The sequence below is a fragment of the Leptinotarsa decemlineata genome, unplaced genomic scaffold (assembly GCF_025532065.1).
Source record: "Leptinotarsa decemlineata unplaced genomic scaffold, Ldec_3_MD MMD2_tig00026294_RagTag_RagTag, whole genome shotgun sequence".
Taxonomy (NCBI): Eukaryota; Metazoa; Arthropoda; class Insecta; order Coleoptera; family Chrysomelidae; genus Leptinotarsa; species Leptinotarsa decemlineata.
Window position 1 is genome coordinate 6,857,592 of NW_027412674.1, and position 24,173 is coordinate 6,881,764.

The 24,173-nt window shown below is 36.2% G+C and overlaps 1 protein-coding gene and 2 long non-coding RNA genes across 4 annotated transcripts; all 3 read left to right on the forward strand.

Annotated features, from left to right (window-relative positions):
- The first annotated feature begins 4,499 nt into the window (after window positions 1–4,499).
- On the forward strand, window positions 4,500–7,249 carry LOC111516616 (uncharacterized). The gene is made up of 2 exons (XR_002723697.2): window positions 4,500–5,845; window positions 7,038–7,249. It is a non-coding gene; the product is annotated as an uncharacterized lncRNA (long non-coding RNA).
- Window positions 7,250–9,693: 2,444 nt separating this feature from the next.
- On the forward strand, window positions 9,694–11,981 carry LOC141484816 (uncharacterized). Of its 2 annotated transcripts, none has more exons than XM_074180250.1 (3): window positions 9,694–9,971; window positions 10,610–10,768; window positions 11,471–11,981. In XM_074180250.1, the coding sequence occupies exons 1-3, from the start codon at window positions 9,770–9,772 to the stop codon at window positions 11,608–11,610; spliced, it is 501 nt and encodes a 166-aa protein (XP_074036351.1). In that variant the 5' UTR covers window positions 9,694–9,769; the 3' UTR covers window positions 11,611–11,981. The 2 variants fall into 2 exon arrangements, with proteins under 2 accessions (XP_074036351.1, XP_074036352.1); XM_074180251.1 differs by having other exon boundaries at window positions 9,699–9,971; window positions 10,610–10,738.
- A 1,035-nt stretch (window positions 11,982–13,016) lies between these two features.
- On the forward strand, window positions 13,017–21,245 carry LOC141484819 (uncharacterized). The gene is made up of 2 exons (XR_012466822.1): window positions 13,017–13,446; window positions 21,142–21,245. It is a non-coding gene; the product is annotated as an uncharacterized lncRNA (long non-coding RNA).
- Window positions 21,246–24,173: the final 2,928 nt, after the last annotated feature.

The window sequence follows — 24,173 nt, forward strand, 5'->3', positions numbered from 1 at the left end:
GCTCTCCTTGTTCCTGAAATCGTGCAAGAAGACGTCCACACACCTAGGGACGATTATATTTCTGGTCAGCTGTGAGAAGGCAAGGAACCCACCTTACGGTACCCTAGCTCCTCTGTGAGTATGGAGTAAGTGCTCCCATAACTTATCCCGACCTCACTTACAATTTCAGAAGTGGTACGACGTCTGTCATCTTCAATAAGCCGTCGAACACTACTGATGTTGTTAGTTCGCTGTAATGTTGGTGCGAGGTCTGCGGTCATGGCTCTCATTTTCAACATGATCACGACCCTCCACGAACTGTTTATGCCATGCAAACACTCTGGCTCACGACAGTGTCTCTTCCCTGAACAACACATTGCGCAATTGACGGATGTACTTCTTAGGTTAAGTTAGGTTAGGTCCAAAGTGAGTGGGTCTATTCGACTCTTCACCGCAATCCGCACGGGTTAATTGTGGCTCAGACCTATTCTCACTCGGCCAAAGAATCCCAGCTTCTTAACGAAGCCGATTAGTTTGTATGGTGAGTGGTATTTCCGGTCAGATGGTAACAGTACGGCTCTGCCGAACTCTAAGGAACTGATTCGGTCCCCAGCGGGGCAGGCACAAAGTATATGCGCTGTTAATGAGGTAGTCGGGTAGTCAAGTGGCAAGATTCCCACCTTGATACCCACGACAACCTTCCCATATGAGGGTTTTTGCACATCAGCTACACCTGACGATGCCTTAGATTCAACCGTGCAGGGCTTTTTCACTTCTGGTTTTGGTGAAACCTCAGATGTACCTCTTGCTCCGACATCGTCACCGAGAGGGTCGAGGGGGCGAACCCACGTGCTTTCCCTACTTCTGACAAACCTTCCCAACAACAAACATAGCGGGAACGTTCTCCCTCCACTAATGTGCTTGAAGGTCGGAAAGTCTCGTTTATTCACCCACGTAGAACTCTTTCGAACACGTTTTCTGCGTGTTCTCTCATATATGCGTCTACGTAGTCGATGTTCAGGTCCAGGTTTCGGTAAAGGTATCTATTATGAATCTTCAACTCAGTTTTTTAACAGACCTCGTATATACAACTGGAGGTATAGGTTCCAAACAATGTTCTTTGAATTTACATTCATGGAGCAGATTGGAAGTACTATGATGAAACTGTGTATTTAAACAATTCTGATTGTTTTTGTTGTAGATGAAATGGAAGAATGTGGCAAGAAAGCAAACACAATTTGTGCTAAAGGTCGAAGTGTGTCAACAACACATAAAAGTCAATGTTACAACAATAATTCCAACAACGATGCACCATCAGGTTACCACTTATTTCAACTCACACTTTCGTATTTTTTTCGACAATGTGAATAAGAATCTACCACGTGTTATTCTACAAACAGAGAATATTATGTTAGCTTGACAGCTGTCACTATTTATAGTGAGAATTCGTTTCATTTAATTTCGTTTGAGAAACAAAAGCAATCCTTATTAACGCCGGCTGTTTTATTCATGAGACAGTAATGGTGAGAGATATTGGGTGAGATATTTCAAACAACTGTTAGTTTAGCTAGAACTGGTGGAGCTGGAAGGAAAATCTATCTCGGATGAGAAAGAAAAATTGTTGCTTCTGTGATGAATAGCCCTCTGAAGTCTACAACAGTTGCTCGTGAAAATTATCTCTTAACACCGTCAAGAAGCACCTCGGGTACTAACAGTTTGACCCCTCTTAACTGAAGATATCACATGAATAAAATGAAGATGACCCTGACAAAATAAAGCCGTTTTTTGAGTTATGGTCCGAATGTTTGATCGAATAACAACAATGTATTTACCCCTCAGGATCATTATCGAAACTTATTCGTAAAATAAGACATTTTTCATTCGAATGGAATTGTTATTCCGAATAAGAAAGAAATCGAAGAAAATACGCGACGTATCTAACCGTAGGCTATTGTTGAAGATGTAAGGAACCATCTGACTATGATGTGGTACGATCGTTAACAGCCTCCGAGGCTTTATGTCGAGGCTGAAGGAGGATCCGGGCCTGAAAACTGTACGAGAGTGGATAGACAAAGAAGTGAGGCCGAAATTGCAAGACATTTACAAGCACGGTCAGCAAGAGAACGCTAACTGGCTCCAATGGGGGTCCATGTGCATCCGAGATGACTTATTCCCTCGGAAATGGGAAAGCCCGAATGGAAGAACCCACAAACTCCAGATAACCTTTCTAAAGGCGTGTATACTCATATAGTACCTCTCACACGAGGTTACGTGAGAGGTACTATTGGGTCAATGGTCGCCGAGACGTGGAGGAGTGGTGTAAGCGCTGTAACCTGTGCTGTTCGAGAAAGGGTCCTAAGACAAAGCCATAAGGAGGGTTGAAGCAGTACCTCAATGGATGCCCTTTCGCAGTTGATATTCATGGACCACTCCCTATAAACACATCTGGTAACAAGTAACTTTTGGTTGTTGGATTATTTCTCCAAATGGCCTGAAGTAGTAGGCGTACCCAACCAAGAGGCTAAAACGGTGGCAGAAGTCCTGTAGCAGAACGTAATTGCCAGACACGGAGTATCCCAGGAAATTCACTAGGATCAGGGCCGCAAAGTCGAATCGGATCCATGGAAGGAAATTATGACTTCATTGGGAATAAAGAAGGAAAGAAAAACCGCTCTTCACCCACAGTCCGATGGAATAGTCATAATCGCACCATTAGTTCCTGTCTTTCTATTGGCAAACATATGCTTCCAATATAATGTGACAGGTTACACATCATTCATGCTGTTAATTGGTAGAGAACTGAAGCTTCCGATAGACGTAATGTGTGGCAGCCCATACGATGAATCTCAAGAGGTACCCCTTTCAGAGTATATGAATGATCTGAAGGAGATACTGAAAATTGTACACAAATTGAACATATCCAAATTACAGCTCTCCAGCGACAATATGAAGATAAGATATGGCAAAAATTCACTGCCGGTGAGCTTCAAAGAGGGCGGTGTACGATCTGGTGGTACAGAATCCAATTTTCACCTAATAGCAAGCCTAAGGATGTCTACCGAGCGACTGAGTCCGTATATGAGTCGTAATGTTCTTTTCCGGAATGTTGTTCGGGGAACAACCTCAGGAAAGGGGGTGGTGTTGGAAATTATCCACTGAAAAATAAAATAACCGCGGCCGCCGCAGGGTTTTTTATTATCGATAATGACTTCAAGAGAGGAAGTCGAGAGACTTCCATTACCATATATAAATACTACCAAAACGCATATCGAGAAAGTCTAGTTGATATTTCGATACGAAGTGATCTAATAAGTCGATAGACATTTGAGTATTAGTCTGAAGTTTCAGTTGAAGTCTTTGTGTTGTATTGTCAGTGTAGAAGTGAAATAAAGTATAGTACAGTGTAGTAATCTATTTACAAACCCACGAGGAAAACTTAACAATATATTTGAACATTGTATTTTCAAATGAAAGTTTTTCCTGAAATTCTTCGTTATTCAAGTGATGAAATTTATTTATTCCAATCATTGATATTTTGTTCTTGTATATATGCAGATAATATTTCAGGAAATCTTTATTACAAATACGACTCGATCCTTTTGGGTCTCAAATATATGTTCATTTTCACTCAAATATGAGCAATTTCAAACGAGCCACCAGCAATCGATAAAACCATTCGTCCTACGGACTCAAACTGATGAGACTCAGAGAGGTCGAAAGGATCAACCAACAGATAGCGTTGTTTTCGTTTACAAATGGAAGTTTATTTATAAAATGTTGAGAACTTGTGGTACCAGTTTTTATCTTCTTCTTGTAACATTCATCCTGTTGCATCACAACGTTATATGACATAATAGATGTTAGAAAACAATTTTAATTAATTTTGTATGATCAATTAGGAACAGGAGCACTGAGTTCTTCCTATCGATAAAAAATACCTAAGGTGAAGTTTTTCTCGGAGAATCGACAAATACCCAATTTAATATAAAGGTAAATCAAGTAAACATAATAAAGAATGTGAATAACATATGTCGAAATGCGAGAAAACATTGTGTTATTTGCTATCAGGGCCGTCTTCTGCAAAACAAATATGCTGCGCAGTTTATTTCTCAGGTTAGGAAAGGTTATTTCCTCTTTGAACCAGTGTGGCCAGAATTTGTTAAGTCTTTCTATCGAGGAGAGTAGTTTTTGGCAATTTGGTACCAACTCAGACGTTGTTCGGTAGGAGTGGAGCCAAGAGCTTCCAACACCGCTTGACTGTCCGAGAATTTTTTTATTGACTGGTGTGTGAGGTTGGATTCTGCCAGTCTCAGCGCACACAATTCAATAGCATATATTTTCGCTTGAAATACAGTCGCATAAGTTCCTAGGCAGGTAGATAACTCTGTCCTAGGTCTGCGACTAAAAACACCTGTACCAGAACCGAAAGGTGTTTTTGATCCATCTGTGAACCAACAACTATATGCTCTTAAAATTGCTATCTCCCGGAATCCAATCCTCTCTACTCGGAAAAAGCACTGTATAAGGCTGTTCATAGTTGACAGTTGGAGGCATAATGTCAGAGGTCATTCCCCGAATGCTGTGACTTCCAGTGTCAGCCAGCAGTCTAGTGTACTCTACATTAGATTACTTTATGCAATTGGCGATATGCAGTCCATCTAGTCTCTCTCTCCAGAAAAATGTGCAGTGGAGGTACCGATGGCACCACAGATAGCCAGACAAGCCTGTCTCTGTAAGCCAGAGAGCTTAGCCTGTGATCAGTGGTCTGGCAATCATCACATATATCCAATGAATTTGGGACCTAAACCCCCAAGTTTCACTACAAATCCTTCGATAGGGACAGTCTGGATTTGTGTAAAACTTTTTCCAAATGAGCGTTCCAGCTGAGTTTTTCATCAAAGACAATGCCAAGATATTTCGCCTCCGTTCCAAATGGAATGACCACACCATTGAGGGAAGGTGGCGTTAGATCGTCCAACTTTCTCCTCCCGGTGAAGGGGATTATCATAGTTTTGCTGGGGTTGACAGACATCTGCTCCCTCTGGCACCAACTGTGAACTACGTCCCATCGTACTTTGGAGGATATTACACGCTACCCTTCCCGACATGAACCTTGCCAAGATGACAAGGTCATCTGCATAAGCTTGCAAATCTACTTCTCTTCTAATGAGGGCATCAAGCAGACTTTCCATCAGGAGCGACCATACAAGGGAGATAGTACCCCACCTTGAGGGCAGCCCCTGGAGACCCTGAACCTAACGGCCTCGTCTTGAAGAGTCGTAGTTGCAGTTCTATTTACCAGCATGGCATAGATCCATCCACTTATGGTCGATTCTGAATGTATAGATTTAGAATGCATTGTCGAATGCTCCTTTAATATCGAGAAATACAGCAACCGCAATCGTTCGCAACCGACAGTACCCCGTCTTGTTACCCCTTCCCCAAGTTATTTCAAAATACGTTAGTCTTTTGTTGTCACCTTTTTCCTTTCTGATTATTCTCTTACCTTATTCGAAAGAATCGTACTTTGCTTCACTAATTCCTTTCATTCAGTTACTATAAAACTTTACGAACCAGTCTCTGAATGCGATCCTGGAACTAGTTGAATATTCTGAAATATATATTGCGAACAATAAGTGATATTATCATAACTTCTCGTTATAAGTAGTGGTTATATTCATAATAATGAAGGGACTTTCAGTTCTGTGGATTTTCATTTCTTTTATTGTCTTTTCAGAAGGATTCGTGTGTCCAGAAGATTATTGTCACACAGTGAAATGTGCACCTGCACACTGCAATGAAACACAAATATTTGTCGAAAAAGGAGGTACTTGTGGATGTTGTGATGCTTGCTACACAAAACTTTGTAAGTGTAAAGAAAAAATAACCAATACAGGTAGAGAAATAATGTATTCAAAGACTTGTTGAATGATATTTCACACTGAGAGTTGAAAACTGAGTTGAGAATTATTTTAGAGGATGTTCTTCGGTGATGTGTACGTGTTTCATAAACTGAATGCTTTCATGAGATTCGAATGAATATATATATATATATATATATATATATATATATATATATATATATATATATATATATATATATATATATATATTCAAAACCGCAAAACCTGTTTCGCTATAATAGCTTTATCAAGCGTTTCCATACCAACTGAATTCTACTCACTCACTCTCACGTTTATTCACTTTTTTGGGTTAGTATTTGTTTGACTATTTGTTAGGACCCTGCTATAGGTTTTCCTATTATTGTTAGTATGTACTTGAATTATGAATTAATAATTATGAGTTATGGGTTATAATAATATAAGTATAAGTGAATTCGGATGTCCTTGTTCTTTGCTGTGGTCGGTTTTCATGTGATGGATCTGGAATGCCCTGAGTTCGAGAACTCAGGGCATTCCAGGCTGTGATTTTCCGCTATCTGATGGCTAATGGAAATTCCTCAAGGATATTCTGGATCTGCTCCGTAGGGTCCTCCATTAACCCAGGAGTCTGGCTGGGGGGAACGGTAGCTTTCTATTCAATCCATGCTTTAAATACTAATAATTTTATTCATGTCATCTTTTACTTAGGTAGTAATTTTACCTGTGCTTATATGGATCCTCATTCGGTCTATTCTATCACATACTATTTCTAGAAGTATCTCAGACAGTGTGTGTTGATATTATACAGAATATATTTTAATTCGTACCACTATTTTAATTGCTCCCCCTATACAGACTCCACACATCATGTGTTCTTCTGTTTACAAAAAAATTCCTACAAAAAAAACTTTCATTCAACCATTTCGATTTCTAGTAAGGTCATCCGAAGATAGCACCGATAACACAATTGAAAACATAAAGTTGATATGATTATTTGAAAGAGAAGAAAAATGTTGATAGTTTGTATTTCGCTAAGAGCAATCCTCTTTTTTCATTCAAGTGTGCGATATAAAAGTTCCAGACACAGCTTTCGTGTCCATAAAAAATGTATTGAATTCTATTTTACCTAAATTCGTTTCAAATGAATAAGTATATCATCAATATTATTTGTTCCAGATGAAAATGATAGATGTCGTCCACTAACTATAGGAACTCCTTTCATGGCAAAATGTGTCGATGGTCTGGTTTGCGGAAAAGATGGTGTATGTGTGAAAAGAAGATGTCATTAAGTTTTCTGATGAAGTACTTTTAGAACATCTATAAATTCCAATGTTTCCATCGCTTTCAATTGTGAATATGTTGTTTAATAAATCTGAACTGATGAGTAATGTGGAGTATTATTTATTCAACCAGACATTGTTTGTAAAAAAAGTATGTAGTAGACATCGTTAATTACGCTGTCTGTTCAAAAAATAAGGTGAATATTAATTTTTGTGTGTGTACTGATGTATGGTCGAAGTAAACGATATTGTGCACATTTAAAGTTGGCGGCACTCTCAAAGCCAAAAAAAATCAAAACATAGAAATGAACCGGCTGCGAAATAGTCCACGTGGACTGCAAAATTGGCGGTTCGTATTGGTCAATTTTTACTAACCGAGTAAATTTTTCAGAGTTAATTATCTATTATTTGTATCTAGTATTGATTCATTGCCACATATAAGCAATATATGATGCTTCTGTGGTTTCTACGATGTTTATTCAACTGTATGTATCACTTTAGTTATTTCTTTTTGTGCTTTGAGTCTGAAAAAACATTATTATTTTTATTATCATTATTATGTTTGTAGGTACATTCATTAAATAATAATGTTGAAATTCATTTCATCATGTAAATGAATAATACATATAAGAGGAAGATTCAACTTCCTCTTGAAGATGATCACTTGGTGATCCAAACACGTGTCGAGGTGTTAACATAAGGATTTGGTGTTTGGATAAAACTCCATTAATATTCATATGTAAATGTCTTCTCTTTTACTTAGCCGTCGACTTGTTCTGAAAAACTGAAATGTTGAATAGCTAGGTTAGGCTCTAAAAACCTGATTCTGTCCCCAGAGGGGCAGGCACAAAGTATATGCTGTGCTGTTTCTTCGTTAATGAGGAAGTCGGATAGTCAAGGTGCAAGATTCCCACTTTGACACCCGCGACAACCGTCCCATATGAGGGTTTTTGCACGTCAGCCACACCTGACGATTCCTTAGATTCACCCGTGCAGGGCTTTTTTGCCTCTGGTTTTGGTGAATCATCACTTGAGCGCAAACGTTTGCTAACCTGCTCATGGGGGGTTTATTCCCCGCTCAAGAATTTGGTGCAAGGCGGTTTCAGAAGGTACCCGCTCTCGAGGTGACAACTCAGCCGTTTCCTGGCTGCACCTTCAAACCTTTTTTTTCAAGTTCAGTTATTGGATCAGGAGTTGGAGAGTTGAGAAGCTCTCGCTCCTGAACTAAATTTACAGGGAGGTCAGTTGAAGTCGTAAACTCGACATCCATCTCCTCTGTAGACTCAGCGTCAGAAAGAATTTTCAAATCTACTCTGTCCATAAAAGTCACACAAGTAGCTAGGGGAAGATGGTCAATCACGGCAGAGCCCCGCATTACCGTGACAAGGCGATGCTACGACGAGAGGGCGCCCGGTATCTCGAAGGTTTCGTAGTGACAGCTGATAGGCTTAGTGTCATTCATCCTCTCGTCATGGATACGCCAACCACGGGATGCCATTCAGTTAGGGAAAAACAGAACCACAAGTAATTCTGTCATTCCCGCATCCAGCGGGGCTACGTAGAAGCAGGCATTCGATGTCCGGTTCGCTCAACCCACACATCCCAAACCAATGCACTCGCCAAAAACAGCATGCACAGTGGTTCAGGCAGTAAAAGATGAACAAGGACAGCCAACCTATCTTGACTAGCTATCTTCAAGAGCTTCCTCTCCGATCGCGGCAGAGGACGGTTGTACCGATAACGACCGTCCTCAAAGATGGCACGTGGATGTCGTGGTCGGAGTGGAGGTAAAAAGTGAGGTGTTTTTTGAAAAATAAAGTCAAGTTCGAATGAATATTGAAGTGAAAGGCATGTTGAGGTGACTGGCGGACCCCTACGCCTCTCTTTCATAGATACTTCTACAGGAGGTGGTCAAGTGACTTGGCACATTTGATTCCACCAAGAGCGATACATATCAGAAATTCGCGCCGGACTGTGGCTACTTGAGTTTTGAGGTTCAACTCAGTACACCTCAAACTTCACTCTTTTTTCTAGAGAACTGCGTTTATGTGGAATAAACTAGTTGTTTGTTCCACGAACTCTTTTAGTTCATTACCTACATTACACTTCGACTAGTTTCCTTTGATTGTTGATATATGCTTATAAATTGATATCGCTGTTTGAAATGTTGTCAGTGGCTATTTACTAGTGATGTTAACCGCTGCCTCAAATCGATGACTGTTCGAAGACTTCTAAGCTTCGATGAGTTATTTGTTAGCTAGCCAATGGGTATACTTGAGTTAACATTTCAATTAGTTCATATCTTCTGGAAGCTTTCCATTAATGCTATCTAACTCGCTTCCATTTCTTTCATTCTTTAAATGAATCACTGTATTTGTATTCAATGAATCAATTAACGATTTTATTCAGTACCTCTCACATACTTTATTCCAAAACAAGTGATTTGTCAATACTATTAGAGTGCTGATGACAAAATGGAATTCAGATGTGCAATGTCGCTACTCATGTTTCAGTAAATACGCCACTGTGTGCAAATATTAAATCAAGTTCAATCTTTCTCATAGTATTCCGTTAAACCCAGGCAGTACGCTGTCAACAGTCAGACAAAACAATTATTTCTTTCGGACAATGAATCACAAAGTTCAAATTTTTGTTATAGCGATTTGCTGCATCTTTTTTATACTTGTAACACTGCCTATTGGAACATATAGCACTGAATGTTGCGACAATAACAAGTTAAAGTGTGTTGCAGTAAACTGCACAAAAGATGAAGTGGAGAGAACTGTGCCAGAATTATGCATCTGCTGTCCTCGGTGTTTCAAAGAAATGAGTGAGTAGACATATAATTATATGGTGGAAATATTTTTTATTTTTCTTCAAATTTTGAAATGAACCACGCAGAAGGGGAGATAGTACCCCACCTCGAGGGCAGCCCCTGGTGACCCTGAACATAATGGCCTCGTCTTGAATCTTAAAGAGTCGTAGTTGCAGTTCTATTTACCAGCATGGCATAGGTCCATCCAGTTATAGTGGATTCTAAATCTATAGATTTAGGTAGTACATTTGTCAAATGCTCCTCCAATATCGAGAAATACGGCAACCGTTATCGTTCGTGCTGTACCCCATCTTGTTACCTCTTTCCCAAGTTATTTCAAAATACGTTACTCTTTTGTTGGTACCTTTTCCTTTTCTAATTATTCTCTTACCTTATTCGAAAGAATCGTACTTTACTTCACTCATTCCATTCATTCAGTGACTATAAAACGTCACGAAACAGTCTCTGAATGCGATCCTGGAACTAGTTGAATATTTTGAAATATATATTTCGAACAATGAGTAATACTAGCATAACCCCTTGTTATAACTTTCTTATTAGTCAGTGGGCCTTGTTATAAGTTGTGGTTATATTCATAATAATGAAGGGACTTTCAGTTCTGTGGATTTTCATTTCTTTTATTGTCTTTTCAGAAGGATTCGTGTGTCCAGAAGATTATTGTCACACAGTGAAATGTGCACCTGCACACTGCAATGAAACACAAATATTTGTCGAAAAAGGGGGTACTTGTGGATGTTGTGATGCTTGCTACACAAAACTTTGTAAGTGTAAAGAAAAAATAACCAATACAGGTAGAGAAATAGTGTATTCAAAGACTTGTTGAATGATATTTCACACTGAGAGTTGAAAACTGAGTTAAGAATAATTTTAGAGGATGTTCTTTAGTGATGTGTCCGTGTTTCATTAACTGAATGCTTTCATGAGGTTCAAATGAATATATATCGGTAACGCTTTTTAACATGTTGTCATTTCCACTAGACAGTTTACAAAACCGCAAAACCTTTTTCGTTATAATAACTTTATCAAGCGTTTCCATACCAACTAAATTCTACGTAATCCATGCTTTATATAAGTTTATTCATGTAATCTTTTACTTAGGTAGTAACTTTACTTGGGTTTATAAACACATAATATTTCTAGAAGTACTTTAGACATTATTTTTATTTCACTGTGTGTTAATATTATGCAGAACATATTTTAATTCGTACCACTATTTAATTGCTCTTCCTATACAGACTCTACATAATACATTATGTTCTTCTGTTTACAAATCATTTCTACAAAAAAACTTGCATTCAACCATTTTGATTTCAAGTATTTATCAATAAGGTTGTCCGAAGATACCATGGATTTTTTTTACGTCTTTTTTTATTGAAGTGTTCAATTGATAAGTTCCAGAAACAGTTCTTGAGTGCATGAAAAAAAAATTGAATTCTATTTCACCTTTATTCGTTTCAAATGAGTAAGTATATCATAATCATTAACTGTTTCAGATGAAAATGATAGATGTCGTCCACTAACAATAGGAACTCCTTTCATGGCAAAATGTGTCGATGGTCTGGTTTGCGATAAAGATGGTACCTATATGCGTGAAAAGAATATGTCATTAAGTTTTCTGATGAAGTACTTTTAGAATACCTATAAATTCCAATGTTTCTATCGCTTTTAATGAACTTATTGTGAATATGTTGTTTGATAAATTCTAACTGTAGAATGAAGTGGAGAATTATTCATTCGACAAGACATTTTTTGTAAAAAAAGACATCGTTACTTACGCTCTCTGTTCAAAAAATAAGATGAATATTCATTTTTCTCAAAAACAGTGTGATTTATTCACTGTGATTTATTTGATTATTCGTTTAAGTTTATTCATGTATTCCAAATATTTATTGATTTTTTTTGATATTATCGTCGTGCTGCACTGTGTATGGGACAACCTGGCGATAAATTTTATTATTTAAAATTTTCAGATTACTTTAAGAAATAAACATTTATTTGATGGTGGTTGACAATGTTTTTTTTTTTTAATAATAATAATTTGTTTGTTTTCACATGTATGTTCTTATTAGTATGAACTATATGATTCATATTGTAACATTATATGAAGCACTAATTAGATAACAAATGATAACAAATGAACTGAAAAAACCACAAAGTCGAAGACTGTCTGTGGTGTGCGTCTAGCCTATGGTAAATAGTATCGATTAATAGTGCGTGATGCATTTTATTAGTTTGGACTTCATTGTCTTGAAGGTTAGTTCAATGTCATTGGGATGTCATATTTCTGAATATCAAAGTCCAATACACAAAGGATTATATGCAATAGAAGAGCCCCTGAACGTCATTCCAAAGTCATTTTGACGTCATAGCGGTGGAGACAGGTCCAAAACCGGATCAAATCTACTACTATGATGGACTCACTTCAGCTATTTTCTTTTGATTGTTGGTGTATGCTCCTAAATTGGTATTCTGGTTTGAAATTTTGCCAACTGATATTTATTAATTGTGATGCGCTGTTTGGGATCTTTGGTGTAGTAATGAATATTACTGGAGTTTTTTCCAACTTTAAACCGTTATTCAAAAACTTTTCATCCACTTGAAGATGATCACTTAGTGATCAAAAGGCGTGTCGAGGTGTTAAAATAACGGGTTGGCGTTGGGAAAAAACTCCAATAATATTATTTGCTATTCATTAGTGATGTTAACTGCTGCCCCTAATATAATTATCAACATTACATTATCCACGATGGCTGTTCCAATGCTTCAAAGCTACGATGAGGTATCTGTAACACTGAGGTATCTGGTGTACACACTGGCTAGCCAGTGTGTACACTTGAATTAATATTTCAATCAGTTCATATCTTCTGAAACTCTTTCATTGATGTTATCTAACTGGCTTTCTATTCCTTTCGTTGTGTTAATGAATATCTGTATTTGTATCCAATCAATAAATAATCAATTGATTAACAATTACATTCAATACTTCTCATATTTATTCCAAAGCAATCAATGATTTGTCAATATCGTAAGAGTGCCGATGAATCGAATAAAATAGTTATTAATTATCATTACAGCCTTCATAATAAAAATTGGAATTCAGATGAGTAATGTCGCTATACTCATGTCAGCTGTTTCAACAGATACGCCACTGTGTGCAAAAACAGTTAATATTAAATCAAGTTCAGTGTTTCTCGTAAAAACCCAGGCAGTACGCTGTCAACACTCAGACAAAACAAATATTTCTTTAGGACAATGAATCATAAAGTACAAATTTTTGCTATAGCAATTTGCTGTTTCTTTTTTATATTTGTAACACTGCCTATCGGAACATCTAGCGCTGAATGTTGTTCTTCCACGTACTGCGACAATAAAAAGTTAAAATGTGTTGCAATAAACTGCACAAAAGATGAAGTGGAGAGAATTGTACCAGAATTGTGCATCTGCTGTCCTCGATGTTTCAAAGAAATAAGTGAGTAGACAAATAATTAATATTTTTTGTTTTTCGTCAAATTTCGAAATGAACCACGCAAACGACAAGTGTACGCTACCAATTTAGTAACGTTTCGGTTTTTTCTTTTGATATTTTAGTCTCATTTCAGAACTACTCTGCCTTTTTGAAGACTAAACATTGATTTCAAAAATAAATAATCATCATCACCTTCATTTTCATTTCCTTAAGGCATTAGGCTTTTAAGAAAATCTCTGACTCTATATAAAATTTGGCAGATACAACCATACAACAAAAAATTGAAAACATGAGATAATTAACATATACACAAAACATGAACATATCTATAATGAAAGTAGTAAAAAAGAAAGTAATACAAATCATGAAATTATGAAACAATAACAACAAAAATTTATTGGCGCCCCGGGTCGGCTTGATTGATTCCAGTGGCGCATTTGCTTTTTCAACTGCAGAAATCCCAAAAAAACTTACATCACCACATCATCTGAAGATCTCGATCTGCCAGTGTCCTCTATTTCATAGAATAAAATGTGGGATGTCTCCAGATGCTCCAATAAATCCAAGATATCGCTAGAATATTGTAATGAATCTGAAGCCGGCTCTGACCGAGCCGGCTTCAGATTCATTATGACTCAAACGTATGACTCATCGCGAAACACCGCGAAAGGTGTAGATGAGTCCCGAAATCCCTAGAGAGATCCGGAGCGATCGTTGCCGATATAAAAAGGCGCCGCTTCTAGTCAGTCAGGCAGTCTGTACCTATAAAGTGAATCGTGCGTTTTAAGAAAGAATTCGAATACTGTGTGGATAAATTAAGCGTTAGTTGCTAAGTGTTGTATATAAATTAGTTGTGATAGTGAAATATTGTTGGAAATAAGGGCATTTTTTAAGCATAATTTCTTTCATATATCCACCTTCAAACCCCCTGAAAGTGCAGCTTATTTTGTGAAATTAAGGGGAAAAAACTATAATGTGTGGGATATAGCTCTGAAAAGTTTTCAATTCCCTAACCACCAAAATACGTTTTTTGGATTAAAAATGCACTCCAAATGCACTCCAACGAGAAAGAAATAAGAAGAGTTCCCTGATTGAGAGGGCCATAACATGATCAGTATACATACTAATTTCACACAAATGATTTAGCTTCAAACCTTTTATTTTCTTCATGAACAATTTCGAAATATCCGTTAAAGATATGATTTTCTTGTAGAAGATGATTTGAATATGTTGAACTTGTTTTCTTATTTACATATCTTATATGATGTTCCTGGATGCGATTTCTAAATGTTCTGCCGGTTTGACCAATATATACCTTAGAACAAGTTCCACAATTCAATTACTCATGATTTCTCGAATTTGGATGTTTTGTCTTTTTTATTTTTAACTAACTTTCCCAACTTATTAACTGTTCTATATGCAATTTTTATATCATGTTTATTCAAAAATTAAGCAACCTTTTTGTTGTTTATCCAGAATATGTTAAAGCTCTATGATTTCAATTTTGATTATCTAACTTATCAGCAGAAAAACCGTTCAGAATCGGTTTTTGCATAGACTTTTTTGGGAAGTATTTTGTCTATTGATTCAGCTTTAAATCCGTTGTTTACTGCAATTTGCTTAATGATATTGGGTTCTTCATTAAAATTATCTATTGAAAGAAAAACATTAACTAATCTATGAATCATGCTATCATATAAGATGTTATTTTATGTTGATACGGATGGGTAGAATCGTAATGAATAGTAATATCCGTATGGAAAGGTTTCTGATAAATTAAAAAATCATATTTGTTGTCATTCTACTAATTATCAAGTCCAAGAAATTGATTGAGTTTGAATTGTCTGCTTCTACATCAATAGTGAATTTGATTTCTTCATGAATTTTGTTAATATGTCTACGGAAAATATCTAATTGTTTCTTAATACCTGTGAAACATACCAAAACGTCATCAACATATCTATGTCAATCCAAAAAATACTCAAACAAAGGATATTTAAGAATCGGATGTTTAAGAATCAATTAGAAAATGATCAATTTGACAACCAGCGAGAGATAACAGCGATAATGAATTCAAATATATGAATTCTTTTGAAATATCGAATGAAACCAGTTGGATAAATCTGGAGTTTTCTAGTGTCCGGAGTGTAATAGTGTTTATCTGGGACAATGTGGTCGAAATTTCCAAAAACGGTATGCTGAACATTAAAGGTCCTTCAGACTAGGAAAAATGATTCGACGTTTTCAAACCGTTCCTTGGCAAACAACCACAAGTTCCCGAATCTAAACGATATGGAAATTTTGCACTATGCAAGGAAGGGTTACAAACTCAATTATTTAGAATCCTTGGAAATTAACAAGCATAAATATTGCGGTTGCAACCTTTCAAATGATCAAGTCGATTTAGTTTACTCACCGATTTTCAAATTAGCACATCCGCATTACCTATAAATTTTAAATTCAGGCACGCAATCAAGCCAAGTGCCTCTATTATTACCTACAAGAGTGCTAAATAAGGGCTAATGTAATAAACCATTGTTAGTTTAATGTATAACTTTGAAAATGTCCTTATAGGACGAAACTACCTTAACGTTAGTTACAAATAAAAGTGGTAAAAACATAGAAAGTTTCAATTCTCTTTTCTACATTTTTTTTGCGCTTACATTGCAAACGCTGGCAAAACTCTACGAGATAGATACAAAAATGGAATATGTTTATCTCTTAGAGATGACTCATAATCACCATTTTTATCCTGTGAGAAATAGAGGCTTATTTACTAAGCGATTTTAAGCAACGCAGCATTTATCCTTATCCAATTAAAGACCTAAAATACATTGTGCATTTAATATAGATCAATATGACCCATAACAGCATATGTTCAAACTTGCATTTGCTGTAATAACCCAAATTGATGAACATTCCCCATTATAAGATGTTATTTTGTGGTAATACGGATGGGTAGAATCGTAATGAATAGTAATATCCGTATGGAAAGGTTTCTTATAAATTGAAAAATCCTATTTGTCGTTCTTTCTACTAATTGATTGAGTTTGAATTGCTTGCTTCTACATCAATAATGAATTCAATGTTTCCATAAATTTTGTTAATATCTAATTGTTTCTTAGAAGGTACCTGTGAAACATACCAAAATGTCATCCATATATCTATGCCAAAAATACTTAAACAAAAGATGCTTAAGAATCGTCTTCTCTAGGTTATTCATGAACATTTCCGTAAGTAAGAGGTCAACGGATTTTCCATTATTAAACTTTTTGAAAAGGAATAAATCTTGTTGTTGGATTGACAATAATTTTGAACGACAGAAGGTCAATGATTTCTTTTTTCCATAACTGGGTTCACTCAATTTTTATCTAATTATTAAATCTAATCGTAAGGTGCGGCTTGCGAAATAAGGGTTTCATTCGACATATCAAAATAATTCATATATGTGAATTTATAATCGCTGTTATTTATCGCTGGTTGTCAAGTTTGACTATTAGTTAAACAATGAGTCCAACGGAAAGGAACACGGAAGAAATTAGAAATCTTCAAAACTGAGTATCCTGACCATTTTACGGTTAGTACACTCGAAAACAAATTTGGTGAATTGGAAATGTCACAGATATTCCCAAATCTGGTAGGAAACAGATTTCATCATAAAAAAAGAATATGGATATACAGGGTGTTCCTTAAACACATGCTAATATTCAAGGAGGTAATTCTTAGACCCATTTTAAGAAAAAAACTTCCCATGGACATATGTCCTAAACGCCTTAACTTTTGAGATACAGGGTGGCAAAGTTTTCAAAAATAATCAGTTTTTTAATAATAACTGAGATAATTTTGTAGACATCTTTGGCATATTTGGTACAAATGTTCCATGCCTCAAGGCGCATTTTCTGATGTACACAAATTTGTATTTTTTCAAACAGTGGCATCCCTACGTTTTTCGCATTGAATATTTTTGGGGAAAAAGTACTACGCCAATGCTTTCTTTTCAAAATAAAATCATTTTTAAAATCCTCATTTATTTTTGAGAAAATTTGATCTCCTTGTATTTCTTTGTCCGACGCATGATTTTCACTCAAAAAAATAAAAATCGACAGAAAGCAAATTAAGAAATTAGATCAATTCTAAAATGAATGAGAATTTGAAAATTGCTTCATAACGCATTACCAATTCCCTAATAATATTTGAAAACATAATGTGCAAAAAAATAAATTTTTCACAAAAAGGATTTTTATTTTATTTTGTGACAGTAAGTCTAAACGAATAGCACAAATTTGTTAATCAGTAATAATACCAAAACTGATTCTAAAAATTGTTGGAAGTGACCACCTGCACTTAGTATGATACTTCCGCCCTTCTACGCATGGAATTACGCACGCGTTCTAATATTCCCGGCGTATTTCGTATAGTTTCACATGAGGCAACTATTCGCTCTCTTAAATCTTCTAAAGTATTAACGGGAGTTTTATACACAAGAGTTTTAAGGCGACCGAATAAAAAAAAATCTAAACTGTTGTGATCGGGGGATCTTGCTGGCCATTGCTGAGGTCCTCCGCGACCTATCCAACGATTAGGATAAACTGTATTTAAATGGTTTCGGACAATTACACTGAAATGAGCAGGGGTGCCATCGTGCATGTACCATATTCGATTCCTTAACGCACATCTTCCAATAACCCAGGCGTCCTGGTAGAAAAAATGGGCCTATTAGATAATCACCTATAATTCCTGCCCATACATTAACCGAAAATTGGTGTTGGAAATGGGTTTCGGTTATTGCATGGGGATTTTCTTCAGCCCACACATGATTGTTATGGAAATTTTGAATGGCATTCCGAGAAAAATTTGCTTCGTATGTGAATAAAATGTATGTCTCAAACTGCGGATTCAGTGCAATACTTTGTAGATACCACTGACTGAAGTTCACACGCTGTGGAAAATCTCTGGGGAGTAATGCCTGCACTCTTGAAATATGGTATGGGTATAACAAAAAATCAACCAAAATACGCCAAACAATTTGATGACAAATATCCAGAGTTCTAGCGATCTTCCTCGTACTCGTCTCAGGATGTTCCTCAATTTCTTGCAGCACCGCTTCCTCAATTTCAGGAGTTCTTACTACACGAGGTCTACCTTCCGGAGTCCCTTTCTTGAAACTACCAGTTTCCCCAAGTCGACGATGAATATTTGAAAAGGTTCGGCTATCTGATAAGGCACGATTAGGATATCTTTCCTGAAAAATGCGCCTGGCTTCTGTTGCATCACCATCTGCAAGGTCATATACGTAATGCATTTGCGCCATTTCCGCATTCGTATAATTTACCATATTTACTGATATTCAGAAAAACAGCGGACTACCAAAATAACTTATTCAATAACACTTCAAAATCAATCAAAATGCGCTGTAACAGTTTTTAACACCAACACCTTACTTTAAACCAACATCAATATTAGCTACTGACGTTTGTACATACAGAGAATTCGTTTTTTATTGCTATGGTGGATACGCTGTTTTTTCTGCTTTTAATCTTTAAAAGAAATCACATATCGACAAACTCCATATTTCCAAGAGGTGCAGTAAATAAATTCTGCTACACGTCATTTATTCCAGGATAACTAAATTTATGTTTTCATAAATTATTAAGCGGTGCTGCGTTATGACGTTATTTTAATTGAGAACAGTGCATCTGACAACAAACCAATACCTTTTAGATCCTCAATTATTTTGCAACAAATCTGATCTCTTAGTTTGCTTTCAGTCGATGCACGATACCGCATCAGATTTTTAAGGAATTTATCCTTAAGTAAAGCGATTTTTAATTTTTTGAGCGAAAACCATGCGTCGGACAAGGAAAACCAAGCAAATCAAATGTGCTCAAAAATGTATGGAGATTTTAAAAATGATTTTTAATTCAAGATAAAGCAGTGGCGTAGTATTTTTTTCGCCAAAAATATAGATTTCAAAACTCGTACGTACGCCACCGGCAGATAAAATCAAGAAAATTGTACATCAGAAAATGCGCCTTGAGGCATGGAACATATGTACCAAATATGCCAAAGATGTCTACAAAATTATCTCAGTTATTAATAAAAAACTGATTATTTTTGAAAACTTTGCCACCCGGTATCTTAAAGGTTAAGGCGTTTAGGACATACGTCCATAGGACGGTTTTTCCTTAAAATGGATCTAAAAATTACCTCCTTAAATATTAGCATGTGTTTAAGGAACATCCTGTATTGTTAGATATTCGAGATTATTCCAAAAAACTTATAATATACCGCCTCCAGGTTAGTAAAACGTTGGTTTTGCAATTTCTGCTTCACTGCATAGTATTAAAGAAAGTCGCTTCCCGCTGTCTATTCCTATATATGCTTAGATCTTTAAAACTACCCAACATATTTTGATGCGAGTTTTTTTAATAGATATAGTAATTCATAGAACATTTTTTGCGCTTATATTGCCAACACTGGCTGAACCCTACGAGATAGATAAAAAAAATGTACTACAGTATTGAACATCTTGAAAAGGTCTACAAAAAAGTCCGCGATGGAATATGTCTATCTCTTAGAGATAACTCATAATCACCATTTTTATCCTATGAGAAATAAAGGCCTATTTACTGAGCGATTTCAACAACACAGCATTAATTCTAATCCAATTAAGTACCTTAAATACATTGTGCATTTAATATAGATCAAAATGGCCCTTAACAGCATGTGATTCAAATGAATATTTCCAAAGATATTACAGATTTAAAATGTACAGACATGGTGGTTGCGGCGGTACTGTCCGGGATCCGGCGGCGCGTGTCTATAAATAGCGCGTCGAAGGCCACGATTCGCCCTATAGTACTTTATAAGTACTATCAGTGATCGCACGCGTATATATGTATATTCCGTATCAACATTGTACTCGTGCGGGACCGGAGTGAGTCGCCAGTATAAAAATAAAAATATGGTTGATGTGAAATCCACCAGGTATGAAAATTCAAGCAGATGACCCTGATCTCCAATCCCGATTTCATGGCTAGTAGAAGCCGAGATGATCCATTATTTTTTTAAAAATTTGACAAAGCAACATTTGTTTTAAATGGAGCCGTCTCCGCTTCTATTTCGAATAATATGAAAATATGGCAGAGGTCCTCTTTGTGTTGCTTCATGTTTTTTTTTTGCTGGTGTACCAACGGAAAGGAATCGTGAGTCACAGGAATCTAGTAAACTGAGGCCCAGGAGGAAAATAAACTGATTGATGATCTCAAGCAACTCTTTTTTATCCTCTCTAAATAAACTTTTGAAATCATGCAGTTTTCTGGAACATTTAAAGTTGTGTATAATTTTTTTCAAGAAAAATATGTTGAAGAAAAGTTCACTTTGCTACGGTAGATATTGCCGGCACACCGGGAGACATTTGAAGAGTAAAATCACTTCAGTATAGTTCATTTACCAACAACAAGCGAATTCGTCACACACGGAAAAATGACACTGTGTCATTTCTATCGAAAATCTATATAATTCCAAATTTTCATTTGATTTTGTGAGACTTGTTCCGATTATGACTATGATACCAATGGCCATTATGACACCAATTTCGATAGAGATACGACTGAAAAACAGAACCATACTTTCGTATAAGTTTTGATCCAAGTTATCAAGAACTTTATTCTAATCTTTATGTTTTATTTCTTCCAGGCGAAGGGGGTGAATGTGGCAAGAAACCAAACACAATTTGTGCCCAGGCTCTGAAATGTATCAATAATGAATGTACGTAAAGAATAAACCAGTTCAACCAGTAATGACCTCACTCTTTCATTCAGAATATTGTTAATGAAAACGAATAATGAATAAACTGATCAGTTTGCGATATATTGCTCATAACCTCTAACCCCAAATTCTACATGGAGGCGGTAACCAACCACAGGCGCCGCCACAACACTAGTATCGTTAATTCGATGTTAGGGCGAACATTGATGTATTACTCGAAGTTTTGACTGTGAACCATCTTGAAAAGTTGCTCAGTTTTGTAGGGGAACTTTCCTTGGATTAAGAAGGTATTAGTGTTATCTCTCCAGGTAACTTGGGTCTTTCAAAAATAACAACTTAACACTCTCAAGGCAAATGTTTAACAGATACCGATTGCCTAAAGTATCTGTGAGAAATCCCATTTTTATCTTTTTACCTGAGTTGAACACAAGTCAAGTCAAAATATACTTTTTTGTCTGTTATATCATTGATATTAAATAAAACCAAACAAACAAAATTACACATATTAGCTATCGGTACTTAATCATATAAAACTATAAAATAATATACATTTTCAAGTAGATACTGAATATATGTATATGTAACAGAATAGGACAGAAAAAGATAACAGAAACCGTTTGTATTTACTTAGCACAATACAACAATTTACTAAAAATATCTAGTAATAATGTATTTTAATAATTTCCAATATTGTTCACATGAACTGTATTGAGAGTCGGACACAAGTCAATCAATTAATCAATCATGCTTTATTGTCCAAGAAATTTTTATTGACAAAGCTAGTGAAACTTTGAGAAGTCAACAATGTTGAAGTTTTTAAAATATATTAAAATTATATGCATACAGTGAACTATCATTATAGGGTTGAAAAATGTAACATGGATCAATAAGTCCCGAGACTAACAATGAAAACAACATTTTTTTTACAAAATTTTTTTTTATTCATCAACATAATCTCCTTTTAGGGTGATACAATGGTTCCAACGCTTTTCCAATTTTTCAATACCATGTTTATAAAAAAATGTATCTTTCGCTTCAAAATAAGTTTCAGTTTCAGCGATGACCTCCTCATTTGAACCAAATCTTTTTCCCTGGAGTATTTTTTTAAGCAAAGAGCCAGTAGTCACTGGGGGCTAAATCTGGTGAGTATGGGGGGTGGGGAAGCAGATCAAAGCCCAATTCGTTTAATTTTGCCATTGTTTTCATCGACCTGTGGCAAGGTGCATTGTCTTGGTGAAAAAGGATTTTTTTTCTCTGCATGTGCGGTCGTTTTTTTGCGATTTCCTCCTTCAAACGTACCAGTAAGTCAATATAATAATCACTGTTGATCGATTTACCTTTTTCGAGGTAGTCAATGAAAATCACGCCATGCGCATCCCAAAAAACTGACGCCATCACTTTGCCAGCTGACTGCTGCGTTTTCGGACGTTTCGGACGGCTTTCGCCAGCTGTGCGCCACTCAGATGACTGCCGCTTTGACTCTGGAGTGTAGTGATGTATCCATGTTTCGTCCATGGTCACGTAACGACGCAAGAAATCTTTTTTGTTGCGAGTAAATAGCGATAAACAGCTTTCTGAATCATCGACTCGTTGCTGTTTTTGTTCCATCGAAAGCAATCGCGGCACCCACTTAGAAAAAACCTTTTTCATGCTCAATTTTTCATGAAGGATAGTAAATACATTTCCATATGATATCTGTGTCATCTCAGCAATCTCACGGAGCTTCACTTTACGATCTTTCATTACAATTTTTGTCACTTCACTCACATTTTCCGGTGTAACAGCTTCCACAGGTCTACCCGAGCGTTCTGCGTCATTTGTGTCGGTACGACCACGTTTAAACTCGGCAAACCACCGACAAATCGTTGCTTTTGATGGACAAGAGTCCGGGTAACATTTTTCAATCCATTCTTTCGCTTGCACGGTGTTTTTACCCATTAAAAAAAATGTTTTATCAGAACACGAAACTCGGTTTTTTCCATTTTTTAAACAAACTACAAAACGACTTTACTCTAACCTCGATAACTCAGCTGTTTCTGGTCCGATCGACTTAAAATTTCGACACGTTTCAAGCAAAGGTTCGTACTCTAGAAAGACGTGGTTACTGGTTTACTAAGAGCGCCATCTCTGGGTTAGTCTCGGGACTTATTGATCCATGTAGTACATATACAAATACACATAAATAAAACAATATAAGTATAAACATTACAGATAATTAATAAATAAATCATTACAGATATGTAAGCATTTGAAATACTAAAAGTTGAAATACATCATCTTAATATTTCTTTAAGTCATAGTAGGCTTCTTGCAAAAGTACTCCTTTAAGTAAGTTTCTGATTTTTTTTTATTTGTTATTGCCCTATAGCACATTGGAAGGTGGTTGTAAATTGGCAAGGGTAAATTCCGGCTTCCTCTCGTGTGATAACGTCTGTCATTATTTGCTACTGAGTTGGAGTATTTTTTGTGAATTAGGCAAATAGTTTCTAAAAGGAATAAACAAGTTACAGTGAGAATTTTCTGACTGATGAAAAATGGTTTGCAGTGGTCTTGTGATTTTGCCCTACATATGTATCTGACCTTTTTTGTAGAACGAATACTGAATTTAGTAGTTGATGACTACGAAAGCCCCAAAAGGCAATTCCATATCTCAAGTGCGACTCTATTAAAGAAAAATACACAGTTCTAGCTCAGGATTGATTGAGTTCGTTAGAAACAACTCGAACTGCATAGAAGCCAGATGCTATTTTTTTGCAAAATTTTGTTATATGCCCATCAAATTTTAATTTATCATCTATAAATACCCCTACAAATGTTGTGACAGTTTTGTTAACTAAAGCGTGATTTTCTGTAAGTAAGTCGTCAAAATTGGGTTTAGAAACAGACAGTGTTTGTTATATTTGTGTTGAAACATAAGGAGTTTGAATCGCACCACTGTTTAACCATTTGTGGCTCAGTGG

Bases quoted from the DNA above. Each gene is read 5' to 3' on its own strand.
- LOC141484816 (XM_074180250.1), top strand. From the start codon at position 9,770: ATGAATCACAAAGTTCAAATTTTTGTTATAGCGATTTGCTGCATCTTT. The intron at 9,972-10,609 runs GTGAGTAGACAT...TTGTCTTTTCAG, and splicing joins TCGGTGTTTCAAAGAAATGA to AAGGATTCGTGTGTCCAGAA. The intron at 10,769-11,470 runs GTAGAGAAATAG...TAACTGTTTCAG, and splicing joins AGAAAAAATAACCAATACAG to ATGAAAATGATAGATGTCGT.